Source organism: Bos grunniens, chromosome 3 (genome assembly GCF_055505025.1).
Source record: "Bos grunniens cultivar Pamir isolate PY7600 chromosome 3, Bosgru_T2T1.0, whole genome shotgun sequence".
NCBI classification, from domain to species: Eukaryota; Metazoa; Chordata; class Mammalia; order Artiodactyla; family Bovidae; genus Bos; species Bos grunniens.
Genome location: NC_141167.1, coordinates 43411194 through 43428370, shown reverse-complemented (window position 1 = coordinate 43428370; position 17177 = coordinate 43411194). Strand labels below are relative to the sequence as shown.

Genomic DNA, 17177 nt, shown 5'->3' with positions numbered 1-17177 from the left:
ATTGCTTCTATGTAAGAAAAGGGAGGTAGGGCCAAAGAAGATACATGACCAGAAGGAAACTGGAAATCTGTTAATCAGCTTCAGTATTGTCCAGAACCAAGGCATTCCATTTTTCTTCAGCATCCTGCATATTAGTCTACCTTTCATTCTTTATCTTTCTCTCCCCTTCTTTCCACTCAGTGGTATCTCCAGGGACATTTTTCTCACTCTTTCTTTCTTCCTTCTTCTCTTTAACCCACACCAATACGTTTAACACATTCATTTAGGAAGCAGAAACTTAGCAAGACTTTGAGACTCAGAGAAAGAAAGTTAATAAGTCCAAGAGCTGGATGGAAAGATGAAAAGATACACACTTGTCCCCTAAAGCTACAGAAAATTCTGGCTGAGGAAGGGAAAGGTGGCAAAGGGCTGCAGTTAAGAGCAGCTTGTCCACAAGGGAGAGAAGTAGAGACATTAACTACTGGAGAATTCTTCTTTGAAAGGGACCTGTCAGTGGCAAGCTGATTCTCACATGCAGCTCCTACCTGTGACTTTGACTGCAGTGTCAATGTTCCCTCCTAGGAGAGACCTTCCTTGACTGCCCGTCACAGAGTGGCCACTAAGTGCCTCTCTACTACAGTATCCCATTTTACGTCTCTTCATGGCACTCATTATGTGGCATTTTTCTTTTATATATTTTTTCTGCCTCTCTCCACCTCCTATCATCACCTCCTTCCCCACCAAAATATAAGCTCCCTGAAGGGCAAAGATTTTATGCTTCTTGCTTCTAGAATAGAAGCCCCAAGGCTGCAGGGACTTGGCTGATTTTGTTAACATCGATATCATTTCAGGGAAGGCAGGGCTTCCCTGGTGGCTCAGATGATAAAAGAATTTGCCTGCAATACAGGAGACTGGGGTTCGATTCCTGGGTCGGGAAGGTCCTTTGGAGGAGGACATAGCTACCACTCCAGTATTTTTTCCTGGGAAATCCGGTGACAGAGGAGCCTGGTGGGCTACAGTCCACGGGGCCGCAGAGTTGGACACAACTGAGCAACTGAGCATATTAATTAAAAATGCCTTACACAGAGTAGGGGCCTTCAATGCTTCAGTGAAAACTTGTTGAATAAAAGAATCCAAGAAAGAAAACCCTTTTCTGTTGATCAAGTTTGCATGGTGATGAAGCAGTTAAGTTTTTCTCTGAGTTGGGACAATGGCAGGCACATTGCTTTGGTCGTAAGTATAGCCTCCATTTTTAGCCTGTTGGGACCAGCAAGGTCAGTGGCATGGGTGGAACTGGAAGTGTCTCCTCTGTGCTAAATATGATGCGGGTGTAGGAAGACACTGTGACGAGAGAAAGCAGCTCCTTCCTGCTCCAGGGGGCAAGAAGGAGATGTTGTAAAGGAGGCACTGACTGCATTGAAACAAACACAGAAGATCAGATAGTGCTTCAATCCTTTAAGCTTGACAAAAGCTTTTTTGATGTGTGGCAGGTTACACTTATACTGAAATATACTCTGAAAATATTCTTTACTTGTTAACAGATGTCTTCATCAGATTGGTAAACATCAAAGATTCATCTTGGTCTTTCGTTATCTCTATCTCAAATACTACCTGCATCTTTGCTTCATTATATTCTCCCTTTAGGTAAGAATAAAGCAAAAGCATATGATCATTTACAAGTCAAGATATTTAATATTAGCATTTTGTTAGTGATTTAAAATATACAGCTTTCTGAATATGTAAAATACAACAAATATATACATATTTTAGGACAAATAGAATTTCACAGTAAAAGATACATTTTTTTTAACACTAACAGTAATGTTCATTTTGGAGCACAATGGCTTTAGTAAATGATATAAAGTACAATAAAGAGGATTGTCCAAAAAGCCAAATAAATGAATTGTGATAAATTATATGTTGGACATTAGCAGTTTTCATAACTAGAATGATGAATGACCAAATGATTTATCATCCAAAGGGATGCTTCTGAGAAGGAAAGGGCACACTGCCCACAATTAACAAAAACCAGGATAAGCCAGGATATTTGGTCATCCTCCTCATGGGGACATCTAATGACAAAACTACTTTGGGGTTGTTTTTTTTTTTTTTTCAAAAGCCAAGACAAAACAAACTAGCTTGCTCAATATGCTGAACACTGGTCCTTTTTTGATTAACTGCTTTGGTACAGTAAAATTAAGGAGAAGGCAATGGCAACCCACTCCAGTACCCTTGCCTGGAAAATCCCATGGATGGAGGAGCCTCGTAGGCTGTAGTCCATGGAGTCCACAAGAGTCGGACACAACTGAGAGACTTCACTTTCACTTTTCACTTTCATGCATTGGAGAAGGAAATGGCAACCCACTCCAGTGATCTTGCCTGGAGAATCCCAGGGACGGGGGAGCCTGGTGGGCTGCTGTCTATGGGGTCGCACAGGGTCGGACACGACTGAAGCGACTTAGCAGCAGCAGCAGCACAGTAAAATTAAACTATTTAATCTGAATATAAATTATCACTGACAACTGTTAGAAGAGGAAGAGAAATTCAGTCGGTAATTGCTCAATTTTCAAATGGCTCTGATCATTAGAAAAAATTTCCCCTTGATGTAAAAATTAATCATAATAGAAAAGTCTGCTGGTTACCATTTCTCAGCTTAAAAATATGCATTTTGTGTTTTTAAGATTACCCACTTCCAATATTGACCTGGTTGGCAGAGAGCTCACCTCCAACCCCAGCCCTTATTGGCTGTGGTCATCAGGAGTCCTTTGTTGAGAGGATTCTGAGGTCACCTTAGGGCCAGCAGCAAGGCACATGGTGATGTGTTAATGGTGTTTATAGGACACATGGACTATGGGGCAGTGACAGGTGTGGCAAGTATTGCCATCCCAGATTTGGAAATACACCTGTTTTTACAATAATTTTCTGACAGACATCCAATACAAAAGAAATAATTACACCTTGTTGATCCTGCTTCTTCTACCTCAATAAGTCTGAAAGTGAAGTGATGTCGCTCAGTCGTGTCCGACTCTTTGCGACCCCATGGACTGTATGTAGCCTACCAGGATCCTCAGTCCTTGGGATTTTCCAGGCAAGAATACTGGAGTGGGTTGCCATTTCTGTAGTTAACACATCAGCTACACCACAGAAGAACAACGTCGTCACTCTTAACTAGAATGAAGACAACCACCTCATGATTTCCACACATCACTGTTTACAACTCTCTCAGTCCAAAATCAAAACAAGGAAGGTCACATTCTTAATACCTGAATAGAAAGCAGTAGGAAAAAAAAAAACCACAGTAAATATGTAATTAATTGTTCCTCTGTTTCCATCCCTTACTTGTTTGGTTGGTTGTGGGCTATATTTTTATCTACTAAGTAATAAAACGAAAATTAAACTTGTTTTTCCTCTTGTAAGCAAATACTAATAGCTCGATTTTAAAAAACTATTTTCTGCATTTATTTCATTACCATATATTTTGCATTGTTTATCCTTCATACAGAGAGATCTCTTTAGTGTCTTGCAATGAGGACAATTTTTAAAAGATATAGTTGAAACATTTTTTAAAATATAGAAGTCTTCTCTAATATTTCTGCTGCTTTTGTGGCCATGAAGTATGTTTCATCTTTGGATCTTAATTCTCTAATTAAAAAAAATTGGGCAGAATTAAATTTGTGTTGAGAGAGAGCCCTCTTCAGATTGCAAGGCAGCTTTTGACTACACAAATCTACTTTTCTAAGAGTGAAATCCGATTGAAGTGGCTTTCCAAAATATTTTGTGGAAAGTAAGAATTAATAGATGGCAACTCTTTGTTCATGCTCCCCAAACAGGAGACAAATTCATCAGGCAGCAGAGTTTGTTCTGGAATAGTTTCATTCAGTAATGCATCTTCCAGAAGCATGGCAGTTTCCCCCTCTATTGAGTTTTGCATGTCCGGAGGACTGCATTCTCCTTGATTTAAAATGAGGTTTAATTCTTCAAGAAATAGTGTGTTGCTTAGTGAATTTGTAGTTGAGACAGAAAAAGCAAAATCAGGATATTTTTTAAACCTGGCATTGTTTCCCAAGTTTAAGGAATCAGCTGGTGGTTCCAGAATTGAGGAAGCTGTTTCATCATCATTGCTGAGATGGTTTCCCCCAGGGAGAAAACTTGAAATCTGGGGTTTATACCCAGTGTTGAGATCAGGAATATAAACAACTGTAGTGTCGGTGAGTAGTGATTTCTCCAGGCTCTCTTTTCTCTCCAGGCATCCTGTATTGTTTTCTTTCTTGTAGCCCATGGGTTTTTCTTCTGGGAGAATGATTTCTATCTCTGTAATCACCGGATCAACATATAGGACCTGTTCGCTGGAATTGTTATTCATAAACTCATTTCTTTCCTAGGAAGGAAAGACACTTTTATTTTACAAAAGACATTTAAAGGAGCAAACTGGGTAAATGAGGACTAGAATTTTGCTTTCCCTCGACTTTCCTTTCCCCCTTGCTTTTCTTCATAGTGTTTCTCTTCCCATATGATTTCCTACTTTTGTCTTGTTACTCTGCTCCTTTCCAAAGGTTTGTTAAATTCTCCCAGGAAGGGATTGAGGAAAGGAGTAATAAAAATAATCCATGCTGTAAGCACATGTCTTTATTTATGAATTTTAAAGAGAAAGAAGCCTTCTGCTTGTTAACTTACATATTATCTCAGTGCCTTTTAAAATTTTGGAATATTTTGTAATATTATAGAGCTTTACTAGAAGAAAATACTTTGTTGCTTAAATAAAAGCCACCTGATGTGAAGAACTGACTCATTTGAAAGACCCTGATGCTGGGAAAGATTGAAGGCAGGAGGAGAAGGGGACAACAGAGGATGAAATGGTTGGATGGCATCATTGACTCAATGGACATGAGTTTGAGTAAACTCTGGGAGTTGGCAATGGACAGGGAGGCCTGGCGTGCTACAGTCCATGGGGTAGCAAAGTTTTGGACAGACTGAGCGACTAAACTGAACTGAAAAGGGCACAGAAAATCCTGTTTTGCTTCCATTTGAGAATAAAGTTGTGGTAAATGCTTTGGGTTGTGCCTCCAAAGGTGGGCAGCTGCTCACAATTCAGACATGTCTGTGGTGATCAGTCAGGAGGGTGGGTGAAGATAGTTTTTATTTGTATAAAAGCCTGATGACTTTTCTGGTAAGAGAAGGGCTCATGGCCTTCCACCTGATGGGTGGCTTCCTGGGGCAAGTAACTCCCACCCAACATAGTTATAAAATTATAGCTGCCCACTATTGTGGAATGTTTGAGTCCTTCCAAAATTCATATGTTGAAGCCCTGTGATGATATTAGGAGGTCGGACCTTTGGGAGGTAATTAGGTCATGAGAATGGAGCCCTCATAAATAGGATTAGTGTTCTCATAAGAAAAGACACAAGAAAACTGATCTCTCAGTCTGCCATCTGAGGATATAGCAAGAAGACAGCCGTCTGTAAGAGAGCTCTCACTAGGAACCACATCTGCTTGTGTCTTGATCTTGGACTTCCCACTTAAGCTGCCCAGTCTGTGGTATTCTATTGAGCGTCCTGAACTGACTAGACTACCATCTCTTAGTCTTTTGGCGGAAAGCAAAACCTCATCTGAAGGAAACCCTAAGGTTCATTTCTAATTCCAAGAGCTCAGGATGGGAAGGAAGCTTGGCAAAAGGAAGACCTTGAATAAAGCAGGGTGAAATATCATTAAATTTTTTTCAACTCAGCCTCCCCAGGGCCTTTGCTAGGTTTGTGTTGGGAAGGGCAGACATATAGTCATGGATCAGATGTAGTCAAAGGAACCAGATTTGCTATTGTAAACCAAGAGGAAGGGGGTGTTTTTCCCCTCTTCAGGTTGGCAGCTGAATGGAGAAATACATAGGGGTCAGACCACAGTGAAGGACACAAAGCAAGGACTAGTCCAGAGTGAGGACACTGAAGGAAGAGGAGAATCTGATCACAGCGAGGTCAGGGACAATTGTCTGAACCACAGAGTGTTCCCAGTTCCCCAGGATAACTAGTGGGGGAACAAGACAGAGTGACTAAGTGGAATGAATATCAAGACCACAGGATTTATCAGCTGTAGTTTACTGACTGTGTACTTGCCCTTCAGCCAGTTGTTAACTACTTTATTCTATGTATGGGTTCAGTTATTCCAGACCACCCCTTCACTATGTACAACATTACCTCCTTAGAGTCAACCACGTCCACACTCTTTCCTTTAAGTATCCAGTGACAAGGATCCCTCCTCCTCTTCATGGTAGGCCTTTCCTCCTCAACCCTTCATAGTCTTGCTTGCTCAATCCTTGCCCTACCTCTGCCACCCCATACTAGTCCTTTCAAGCCCACCCAATTTAGTACAAATACAATTCTGAGTCCACACTACTCTGTAGCTATTGTTACACATAGGTTGCGTCAGTACCATCAGTACTGAGAGCATTTGACCATGTGTCAGCATAGCCCCTTTCTTACTTCTCTTCTAGTCTACACTCATCAAAAGATGTCTCCACGTCCATCCCCACTTCTTTATCTTCTATTCACTTCTAACTGAACCCTTGGATGGACCACTGGTGACCTGCTCCTTGTAATATTCCATAGGCACATTACACTCCTTATAAGCCCTCTACAAAGTCAGCACTGAGGACTCTTGCTTCTTGACACTTTGCCTACCCCTCACAATGCTAATTTTTCACAGTGGTTTTCAAACCCTTAACAGTGTTCTCAACACTGGCTGTATAGTGGATTCACATGGGAAAATTTGAAGATGCTGACACCTGGGTCTCCCTACATCAGCCCTCCTCCCCAAAGATCCTGGTCTCCCTCAAAAGATTGTGGCCTGGGAATCAGGATTCTAAAATGCAATCAAGGCTGAGAACTGTTGCCTTAAGGACTTATCTAGGGCTCTGAAAGGAGTTGATTAGTGGGCTCACTAGATCTCCAGACAGAACCACTTTTACTTGTTTTGCAATACTTGTCTACTTCAACATCATTTGAACAGAGGGTCCCTAGGCTAAAAATAAATTTAAGCTTGAAAACTGTTGGTTGGTCAAATGAAGTCTGAGTTCCAAAATAAGGCCTCCTGTGCCCTGATCCACTCTACATGCAGTGCTTAGTCACTTCAGTCATGTCTGACTCTGTGCAACCACTCTGCATTCCCCCATTATTCCAGCCACTCCTCACATCAAATGTTTCCACAAAGCCACACCCAGCAAGCTCTTCTCACCTCTGCACCTTTGCTCATGTAGCCTCCCTATTTTGAATGTTCTCTGTCTCTCCTGAGCAATTCCTTCCCATCTCTTAATATATTTCCTCTACATTCGCATCAAGTTTGGACTCATTTCTTTCACTATACTACGTTGCTGCATTTCAATGCTTAGATGATGTGTCTGTCCAATCAACTGAGTTTTGAGCCCCTTGACAGCCAGGCCAGAGAGCCAGAAAGTTAAGAGCACACATAGCAGATTCTTCCCTCTCCTCCATAACCAGCAGCTGCTCCTTCAAAACCTGCAATATCCCCTATTGCCTCAGGATCTTCCCAGGACAACCTTCTATTCTTTGTTGAACTGGAGACCTGATCTACCCCTGGTGACACCATCTGCCACAGTCTCCTCACATCCATCTTCTCGAATTCCACTGGGTCTCAGGAGCAAAGTAGTATCTTCCTTGGGCTCCACCTGCTTCTCCAACTCGTGTAAAACAGAAGCCCCTTTGTGTCTCTGAGGCGCCTTCTATTTAGATTTTATTCCCTGTCCCTTCGATCTCTGGGGACACCTACCAATTGTTTGGCCACCAAGTAGCTCTGGCACCTGGCTTACAATCTTGTTCTTCACTTTTCTCTTTTGAATAACATTGCTTCTCTCTTCCATCTCTCTTTTCTTCCCCTAACCCATTCTCCCATCTCTCTTAAGTATGATCTGAAATATGTACAGTTTTATTTCTGCATATGTTTATACAGTTGTGCAAATATGCACACACATTTATTTATTTTAATGGAAATTCTACTTTAACTATTGGACTGTGCTCTTGGTCTCAGCTGCCATTTAGTTTGTACTTAATGGTGTTTGATTACCTGAAGTATTTTCACAACTTTACTGTTTTCCATATTAGGAATATCTTCATAGAGCCATTTTGGTATTAGCAATAAGATTCTTCTTTTAATTCTAAAAAACAAAAAATGACACATTAAGATAAGTATCTTACTGGAGGACTGGTGCAGGCAATCATCTTGGAGATTAGGAAATAAACTAGAATAGAATACATAAAAAAGTTAAAATTTCCAATGCAGGAACTAAGATTTCCATCTCTTTAAAAGTTATATGGGAAATTGATTCAGGATCTTTTCAGATGTTCCTCTTCTCCATACTGCTCTGCCTCCAAGGAGTCGGAACATTCCAAAGCACTCATGCTAGATTCAAGATAAGTGGGAGAACCACCCAGGAAGTGAAACTATACATGCGTTAAATATGGCAAAGCATTATAAGTGGAGACGTTAGTGTGGAAAAGTTTGTAAAACTTTAGGGATAAATGTAAAACTTTCCAAGGGGAGCATAACCATAAAGAAATATTAAAGAAGAGAATGTCATATAGGAAAACTATAATATTTGTGCTCCTCTAATTGTAATGATTCTAAATAAGGTTGAGAGAGAGTGGTAGCCACAAACTTCCCTTATGTGGTCAGAGTAGGAGCCTGGAGAAATTGTCTTTCAGTTGTATGGCACAGAGAGAACACCAGTTTTTACTTCACTTGTGTACTTATTAAGGATCTCTGGGGTTGTGTGACAGAAAGAAGAGGGAGAAGCTATGAACACCCCACTTTTCCTCCGAAGCTACCCCTTGGCACTGCCACTGTGTTGAAAGCACTTTCTACATTTATGTAAACACTGATTTGAGCAAAGAGGTTGTCTTGGGAGTTTAGGTTGGGAGCTTAGAAAAGACTACAGTGAGCTCTGGCACATTATTACATGTTAACAATGCACCACACAATCAGGCTTGCTTATCTGCTTATGCAGCTTCTGTAAGAACTTCAACTAATTAACAATCAAAATGGCTGCACAGACTTTGCTAGCTCAACTTGACCTTGAATTGTAGCATAAAACTAGTTTCTTTACATATATTTATACAATGTTTTATGGTTCAGTTTCTTTTACTATTTCATATTCCTTTAGCATACCTAAAATTAGAACAAATTGGTAAATTCATGATACTGTAGTAAAGTTTTTATACAGAATACTGATACAGTGAGAAAAAAATATTCATTCAATATCACGATAATCCAAGTCATGCCCCAACCAGTAACGCTGGAGAAGCTGAAATTGAATGGTTCTATAAAGACCTACAAGACCTTCTAGAACTAATACCCCCAAAAGATGTCCTTTTCATTATAGGGGACTGGAATGCAAAAGTAAGAAGTCAAGAAACACCTGGAGTAACAGGCAAATTTGGCCTTGGAGTACAGAATGAAGCAGGGCAAAGGCTAATAGCATTCTGCCAAGAGAATGAACTGGTCCTAGCAAACACCCTCTTCCAACAACACAAGAGAAGACTCTACACATGGACATCATCAGATGGTCAACACCAAAATCAGATTGATTATATTCTTTGCAGCCAAAGATGGAGAAGCTCTATACAGTCAGCAAAAACAAGACTGGGAGGTGACTGTGGCTCAGATCATGAACTCCTTATTGCCAAATTCAGACTGAAATTGAAGAAAGTGGGGAAAACCACTAGACTGTTCAGGTATGACCTAAATCAAATCCCTTATGACTATACAGTGGAAATGAGAAATAGATTTAAGGGACTAGATCTGATGGACAGAGTGCCTGATGAACTATGGATGGAGGTTCATGACATTGTACAGGAGACAGGAATCAAGACCATCCCCAAGAAAAAGAAATGCAAAAAGGCAAAATGGCTGTCTGGGGAGGCCTTTCAAATAGCTGTGAAAAGAAGAGAAGTGAAAAGCAAAGGAGAAAAGGAAAGATTTTCCCATTTGAATGCAGAGTTCAAAGAATAGCAAGGAGAGATAAGAAAGCCTTCCTTGGCAATCAATGCAAAGAAATAGAGGAAAACAATAGAACGGGAAAGACTAGAAATCTCTTCAAGAAAATTAAAGATACCAAGGGAACATTTCATGCAAAGATGGGCTCAATAAAGGACAGATGGTATGGACCTAACAGAAGCAGAAGATATTAAGAAGAGGTGGCAAGAATACACAGAAGAACTGTACAAAAAAGATCTTCACGACCCAGATAATCATGATGGTGTGATCACTCACACTCACCTAGAGCCAGACATCCTGGAATGTGAAGTCAAGTGGGCCTTAGGAAACATCACTATGAACAAAGCTAGTGGAGATGATGGAATTCCAGTTGAGCTATTTCAAATCCTGAAAGATGATGCTATGAAAGTGCTACACTCAATATGTCAGCAAATTTGGAAACCTCAACAGTGGCCACAGGACTGGAAAAGGTTTTCATTCCAATCCCAAAGAAAGGCAATGCCAAAGAATATGCAAACTACTGCACAATTGCACTCATCTCACACGCTAGTAAAGTAATGCTCAAAATTCACTAAGCCAGGCTTCAGCCAGCGATATATGAACCATGAAGTTCCAGATGTTCAAGCTGGCTTTAGAAAAGGCAGAGGAACCAGAGATCAAATTGCCAACATCTGCTGGATCATCAAAAAAGCAAGAGAGTTCCAGAAAAACATCTATTTTTGCTTTATTGACTATGCCAAAGCCTTTGACTGTGTGGATCACAATAAACTGTGGAAAATTCTGAAAGAGATGGGAATCCCAGACCACCTGACCTGCCTCTTGAGAAATCTGTATGCAGGTCAGGAAGCAACAGTTAGAACTGGACATAGAACAATAGACTGGTTCCAAATAGGAAAAGGAGTATGTCAAGGCTGTATATTGTCACCCTGCTTATTTAACTTATATGCACAATACATCATGAGAAATGCTGAACTGGAGAAAGCACCAGCTGGAATCAAGATTTCTGGGATAAATATCAATAACCTCACATATGCAGATGACACCACCCTTATGGCAGAAAGTGAAGAAGAACTAAAGAGCCTCTTGATGAAAGAAAGTGAAAATGGAGAGTGAAAAAGTTGGCTTAAAGCTCAACATTCAGAAAACTAAGATCATGGCATCCGGTCCCATCACTTCATGGCAAATAGATGGGGAAACAATGGAAACAGTGGCTGACTTTATTTTTCTGGGCTCCAAAATCACTGCAGATGGTGATTGCAGCCATGAAATTAAAAGACACTTACTCCTTGGAAGAAAAGTTATGACCAACCTAGATAGCATATTGAAAAGCAGAGACATTACTTTGCCAACAAAGGTCTGTCTAGTCAAGGGTGTGGTTTTTCCAGTGGTCATGTATGGATGTGAGAGTTGGACTATAAAGAAAGCTGAGCGCCAAAAAATTGATGCTTTTGAACTGTGGTGTTGGAGTAGACTCTTGAGAGTCCCTTAGACTGCAAGGAGATCCAACCAGTCCATGCTAAAGGAAATCAGTCCTGAATGTTCATTGGAAGGTCTGATGTTGAAGCTGAAACTCCAGTACTTTGGCCACCTGATGTGAAGAGCTGACTTATTTGAAAAGACCATGATGCTGGGAAAGATTGAAGGCAGGAGGAGAAGGGGATGACAGAGGATGAGATGGCTGGATGGCATCACTGACTCAATGGACATGAGTTTGATAAACTCTGGAAGTTGATGATGGACAGGGAGGCCTGGCGTGCTGCAGTCCATGGGGTTGCAAATAGTTGGACACCACTGAGTGACTGAACTGAACTGAACTGAAGGATAATGGGCAAATGGGGCTGCTAAATGGGGCTGAACTGAAGGAGAATGTGCAATGAGGCTGCTAAAACACTAACAAAATTGGTTCAAAGTGATGAATTCAGACACTGCCACACTTTTTTTCAGACTGACTCAGGGGATTTATTTGGGTAGAACTTGAATCAGTTTACAGCTTAACTACTGTGAAGAATCCAGGCACAGTAGACAGACTTGAGGCACATTGAGAAGACTGCATAGGGACAGAAAGAACATGGGCTGAGATGTCAGCTGCCTTTGGACTCCTGGCTTAGTGTTTGGTGACCTTGGTTTGAGCACTTACCCTCTCTACACTTCATTTAAATCATCTGTAAAATAGGTCACTCAGCTTTTCTGGCAGGGTCGTTGCAAGGATTAAATGAATGATATTTGTAAAGAGTTTGGCATGGATAGATTCCCTGATGCTCAGTTGGTAAAGAATCCACCTGCAATGCAGGAGACCCCAGTCTGATTCCTGGGTGGGGAAGATCCCCTGGAGAAGGGATAGGCTACCCACTCCAGTATTTTCGGGTTTCTTTTGTGGCTCAGCTGGTAAAGAACCTGCCTGCAATGCAGAAGACCTGTGTTTGATCTGTGGGTTGTGAAGATCCCCTAAAGAAGGGAAAGGCTACCCACTCCAATATTCTGGCCTGGAGAATTTCATGGACTGTATAGTCCATGGGGTCCCAAAGAGTTGGACACAACTGAGCGACTTTCACTTTCACTTTTTGGCATGGATGCATACTCATTAAATACTGTTCCTTTTATTTTGCCTTTTTCTCAGGAAAAGTGTTGATGAATTTTTAAAATAAATCACATAGTTGACTACATTTTGATGGTACAAATATATGGTCTAAATGAGAAAACAAATTCAACAAAAACCTACCCAGTTCGAAGCGATCTGTTAAATATCCCAATCAAAGATAGAACTGACAGCATAACAGCAAAGAAGACCATTCCCAATAAAAGTCCAATGTCTTGTTTCCTGTTGTCTGAAAGGAAAGAAAAATAATTTTAGCTATAATTTCCATCTTGGCTACGTGATGTGAAGAACTGACTCATTGGAAAAGACCCTGATGTTAGGCAAGATTGAAGGCAGGCGGAGAAGGGGGTGACAGAGGATAAGAAGGCTGGATGGCATCATTGACTTAATGGACATGAGTTTGAGTAGACTCCTGGAGATGGTGAGGGATAGGGAGGCCTGGAATGCTGCAGTCCATGGGGTCACAAAGAGTTGGACACGACTGAACAACAACATGTGATACCAGAATCACTGTTCTCTCTATTCTGCTCCAAGTGAAGGTCATTAATCTCAAAGGAAACAGGACGAAGAAATAAAATTAACCTTTACCTCGGGCTGTAAAGTGACTGCCATTCCAAACTGCACAACAGTATCTTTTGTTTGAGAAGATTGGGTTGCATGGATCTGAGGTTAGCGGGTTTCTGGAATTGAGTCTCTGGCAAATGTGGTCAGTGTTAGACATTTTTTATGAGCTTGTGCTTGCATATTTTATATTTAAAAAAGTGTAGTGATGAACCTCATTTGGTTTGTCTGACACAAGTGAGAATTCCCAATTGCTTGTGACAGAGGCTAAAGCTGGCCACAATCACAACTGAGGTTTTTTTTGGTTTGTTTAACCTTTTGTACAAGACAGAAGTTATGTACAGTTTGTCACCATTCTTCAAAGTTGACTGTTCATGAATTTCTTCCTGCTGAAAAAGGGCACTCTACTTAGAGCAATATACAAGAGAGAAATTCAAATTGTCATATATTTTGCACTGATATTTTATTTTAGAAACAAGGCTTATTTTGAATTTTGAAGTAGAATTAATCACCTGAAATCTTTAAATAAATAATATATTCAACATGTATTACCTGCCAGGCCCGTCACATTTTCTCGCTGCTGCTGCTGCTGCTAAGTCGCTTCAGTTGTGTCCGACCCTGTGCGACCCCATAGACGGCAGCCCACCAGGCTCCCCCGTCCCTGGAATTCCCCAGGCAAGAACACGGGAGTGGGTTGCCATTTCCTTCTCCAATGCATGAAAGTGAAAAGTGAAAGGGGAGTCGCTCAGTCATGTCCGACTTTTAGTGACTCCATGGACTGCAGCCTACCAGGCTCCTCTGTCCATGGGATTTTCCAGGCAAGAGTACTGGAGTGGGGTGCTATTGCCTTCTCCACATTTTCTCCCTAGTACATGAAAAACCTTATTTTCTGTTTTCAAAAGTAGACTGTAATTGAGACATGATTTGTCACATGGGACATCTAAGCCATGCTGTGTATTGTCTCCTTCATCTTCCTTCCTCCCTTTGACAAACGTTTATCAGATATTTACTACATGACAGGCACTGAATCAGCCCTACCCTAGTTATTTCCCAGCTGCACCTAACATACACTTGGGGGTCTCCAGGCTGTCCAGCGCCTCTCCTAAAGCCAGCTGGTGGGCTGGGGTCAATGTGGCTTAGTTCACTCCTAGTCCCTGTGGGGTATGGAGTTAGTGTTTTCCTAGGAATAAAATACTAGTGCTGAGAATTTCAAGCCACTAATGGGAGGACTGACTGCCAGACCTTAGAGCCTAGAAGATAATGGAGAATCCTAAGTTAACATGGGATCAGGTAAAGGGGTGTGAGGAGTAGAGCAGAGTGACCAAAAGTACAAGCCGAGATACCTGGGTTCCAATTAGATACTGCCATTTATCAGCTCTGTAACCTCAGAGCATAATAATGAACTTGCCAAAGCTCAAGTTTCCTCTTCTGTAAAATGATGTCTACCTAATAGAGCAGCCATGAGTTCCTAGCCTCCACAGTTCCCACAGCAATACCAAGGTGGTGGTCTGTGTAAGCATCTGTAATTAGGGATCTTTACGGAACCTAAGCACTTGGCTCATAATTGATTCACGTAATACAAAATTTAGAGTACCCTTACATTGCTTGGTCTTTATAACGCTTACTGCCACCTTACTTTTCTTGTTTTGTTTGTTGTTTACCTCCTCCCAACACACATTCATCTATCTAGAAAAGAAACTTCATGAAGACGGGCTTTGTTCATTTTTTTCACTGCCTATTCCCCAATACTCAAAATAGTGACTTAGAATATTGCCTGGCAACACAGAATGTTTTTTAATAAATAAATAAAAATCCAAAGAACATCAATATTGTCTGCAAAAGTTTTTATACTGTTCCTGCCATATTTCTGTGCAAGGAAATAAATGTTCCACAACCTGATCTCATATCTTTTTATGCCTAAAACATTTTGATATGCTTATCAATGGAAAATATCTAGTCATACTAACAAATAAAATGGCAGCTGGTTTGTGTAAGAGAAGGAGCACAATAGACTTTAGGATTTGGAAAATCAGATTTGAATTTTAGTTCAAATAAGTTCCTCAATGTCTCTGAGTTCCAGTTTTCCCATCTGTAAAATAGACTCATAACACTTACCTCAAGAAGTTATTTTGAAGATTGAAAAAGATGAAGTACATGAAACTTTTAGCACAAGGTAAACACTTAAATAATGATATTTTTTAGGAAGAATTTTTGAGGTCTTGAGCCCCAGCACCAACTGAAATGAACATGTTTTTAACCCAGAGCAAAAGCCGGCAGAATCTACTTAAAACACTCCTTAAAATCAATTTTAAGCAGATTTTTGTTGGTTATTTTCCAGTGTAAATCATGTGGCATATCTTACTATCAAGAACTTATGCCTAACGTGATTTTTCAGTATGGAGCATTTAAATGAATGATTGCTAAGACTACTCAACAAACCTAAGCAGTATTTTCTTACCAGAAGTAAGGTGTTTTTTAAAGATGGAAGCAATTAGAAGTCCAGAATTCTGAGTATCATGTTGGAATGATTTCATTGTGACCTGAGGAACTTAAACAAAAAGAAAATAGTATAAGCTTTTCATTCTTTGCACTCAAGTTACCCAGTTTCCTAAGAGAGTTTTTTTACTTGTTTGGAGATGAATAAAGTAAACCACTAACTTTAATAGACTGCAAAGATGGAGTAAAAGCCTTCTGTATGTGTGTCTTTTCCTCTTTTTATTAAATTGGATAAATCCCAAAGGAGGAAACATACAAAGGATGATACCTGGAGTTTGTAAGACTTCAAGATGTGTCCACTAATTTCATGAGACTTCTAGGCAACAAATACCAAGGAGCTTTATTTCATTCACTGAGCCAGAAGAAAATGCACAACCGGTCTCTACTTGATTCCTTCCAATAGGTGATGCAATAAGGTTTAGGTTTCCTTAAGCGCCTCCAAGATGTGACACTTTTGCCTTTGCATAATCTTCAAGATGCTGTTGGCAAACAGCATCTTGGCTCCATATAAGAAGCCCAGTTTTGATTAGCAGACACTTTGAAGTTATAACATAAGGGTGGAATGCCATTAATGACTTCCCTCTGCTCCTTCCCTGCTGGCAAGGATCCTGGCCAGCCCTGTCTACTCATAAAGGCTCTCAGAACACTGCTAATGAAAGCTTCTGACCAGGGTGGGGTCATCTAGCTTTCTTGATAGCTAACTCATTTTCAGTCTGAACTCAAGAGTCCTGGAGCTTCCTCACCCACCTCCTCCCTCTTGATAATTAAAAGCTTCCAGAGGTGATTTCAAGGACACGATTCTCCCAGTTGATGGAAGATGTTCCTTAAAGTGGTTCTAAGCTCTGGATCCCCAATAGGGCCACAAACCCTGTGTATTCAGTCATTCTGATTTTAGTGTTCAAATTCTTCTTTTAAAAGAATTACAGTGGGGGTCAGGGAGAGATCACAACGTGAGAAGTCCTTAACTGCTACAGGGATATTACAGGCTTTTATAACAAGCTATGTGGCTGGGGCAACTCTTTTTGACAAAAATATCACAGAGTTCCGATAAAAAAGGTCCCTATGGGTCTTTGGAAATGATTATAAAAGGCTGATCTGGTTGCAAACACAGGCTCAACTGTAGAGGAGTTTTCTGAGAACCATGGGTAGGGAATTTTAGGAGATGAAAACATCAGAAAAGCCAAAAGTTCTTTCTTGTGTTTTTATCTTGCTTCTCCACAGCAAGAGGGAAATATTTCACTCTGAACTGTGCACGCTGCATGCTCAGTCGCTTCCGTCGTGTCTGACTCTGTGCGACCCTATGGACTGTAGTCCACCAGGCTCCTGTGTCCATGGGATTCTCCAGGCAAGAATACTGGAGTAGATTGAAGTGTCCTCCTCCAGGTGATCTTCCCGACCCAGGGATCAAACTATCATCTTTTATGTCTCCTGCATCGGCAGATGGGTTCTTTACCACTAGTGCCACTTGGGAAGCCCTACTCTGAATTGTGACAAATCAGAAACTCTTTCTGGCTCCTTGGTGCTTCTGTAAATCTCTTTTTTCCCCTGA

At 40.8% G+C, this 17177-nt stretch overlaps 1 protein-coding gene across 1 annotated transcript in view; it reads right to left on the bottom strand.

Moving 5' to 3' along the window:
* Window positions 1-3436: 3436 nt before the first annotated feature.
* The window catches only part of IL23R (interleukin 23 receptor), a 78476-nt gene continuing 64735 nt past the window's right edge, over window positions 3437-17177 (bottom strand). Inside the window, exons 8-11 of the mRNA XM_086394304.1 lie at window positions 15591-15680; window positions 12695-12800; window positions 8047-8137; window positions 3437-4357 (exon numbers count right to left, since the gene is read on the bottom strand). Coding sequence (XP_086250430.1) covers window positions 3707-4357; window positions 8047-8137; window positions 12695-12800; window positions 15591-15680 — 938 coding nt within the window. The 3' untranslated portion in view covers window positions 3437-3706. The remainder of the gene's footprint in view (window positions 4358-8046; window positions 8138-12694; window positions 12801-15590; window positions 15681-17177) is intronic.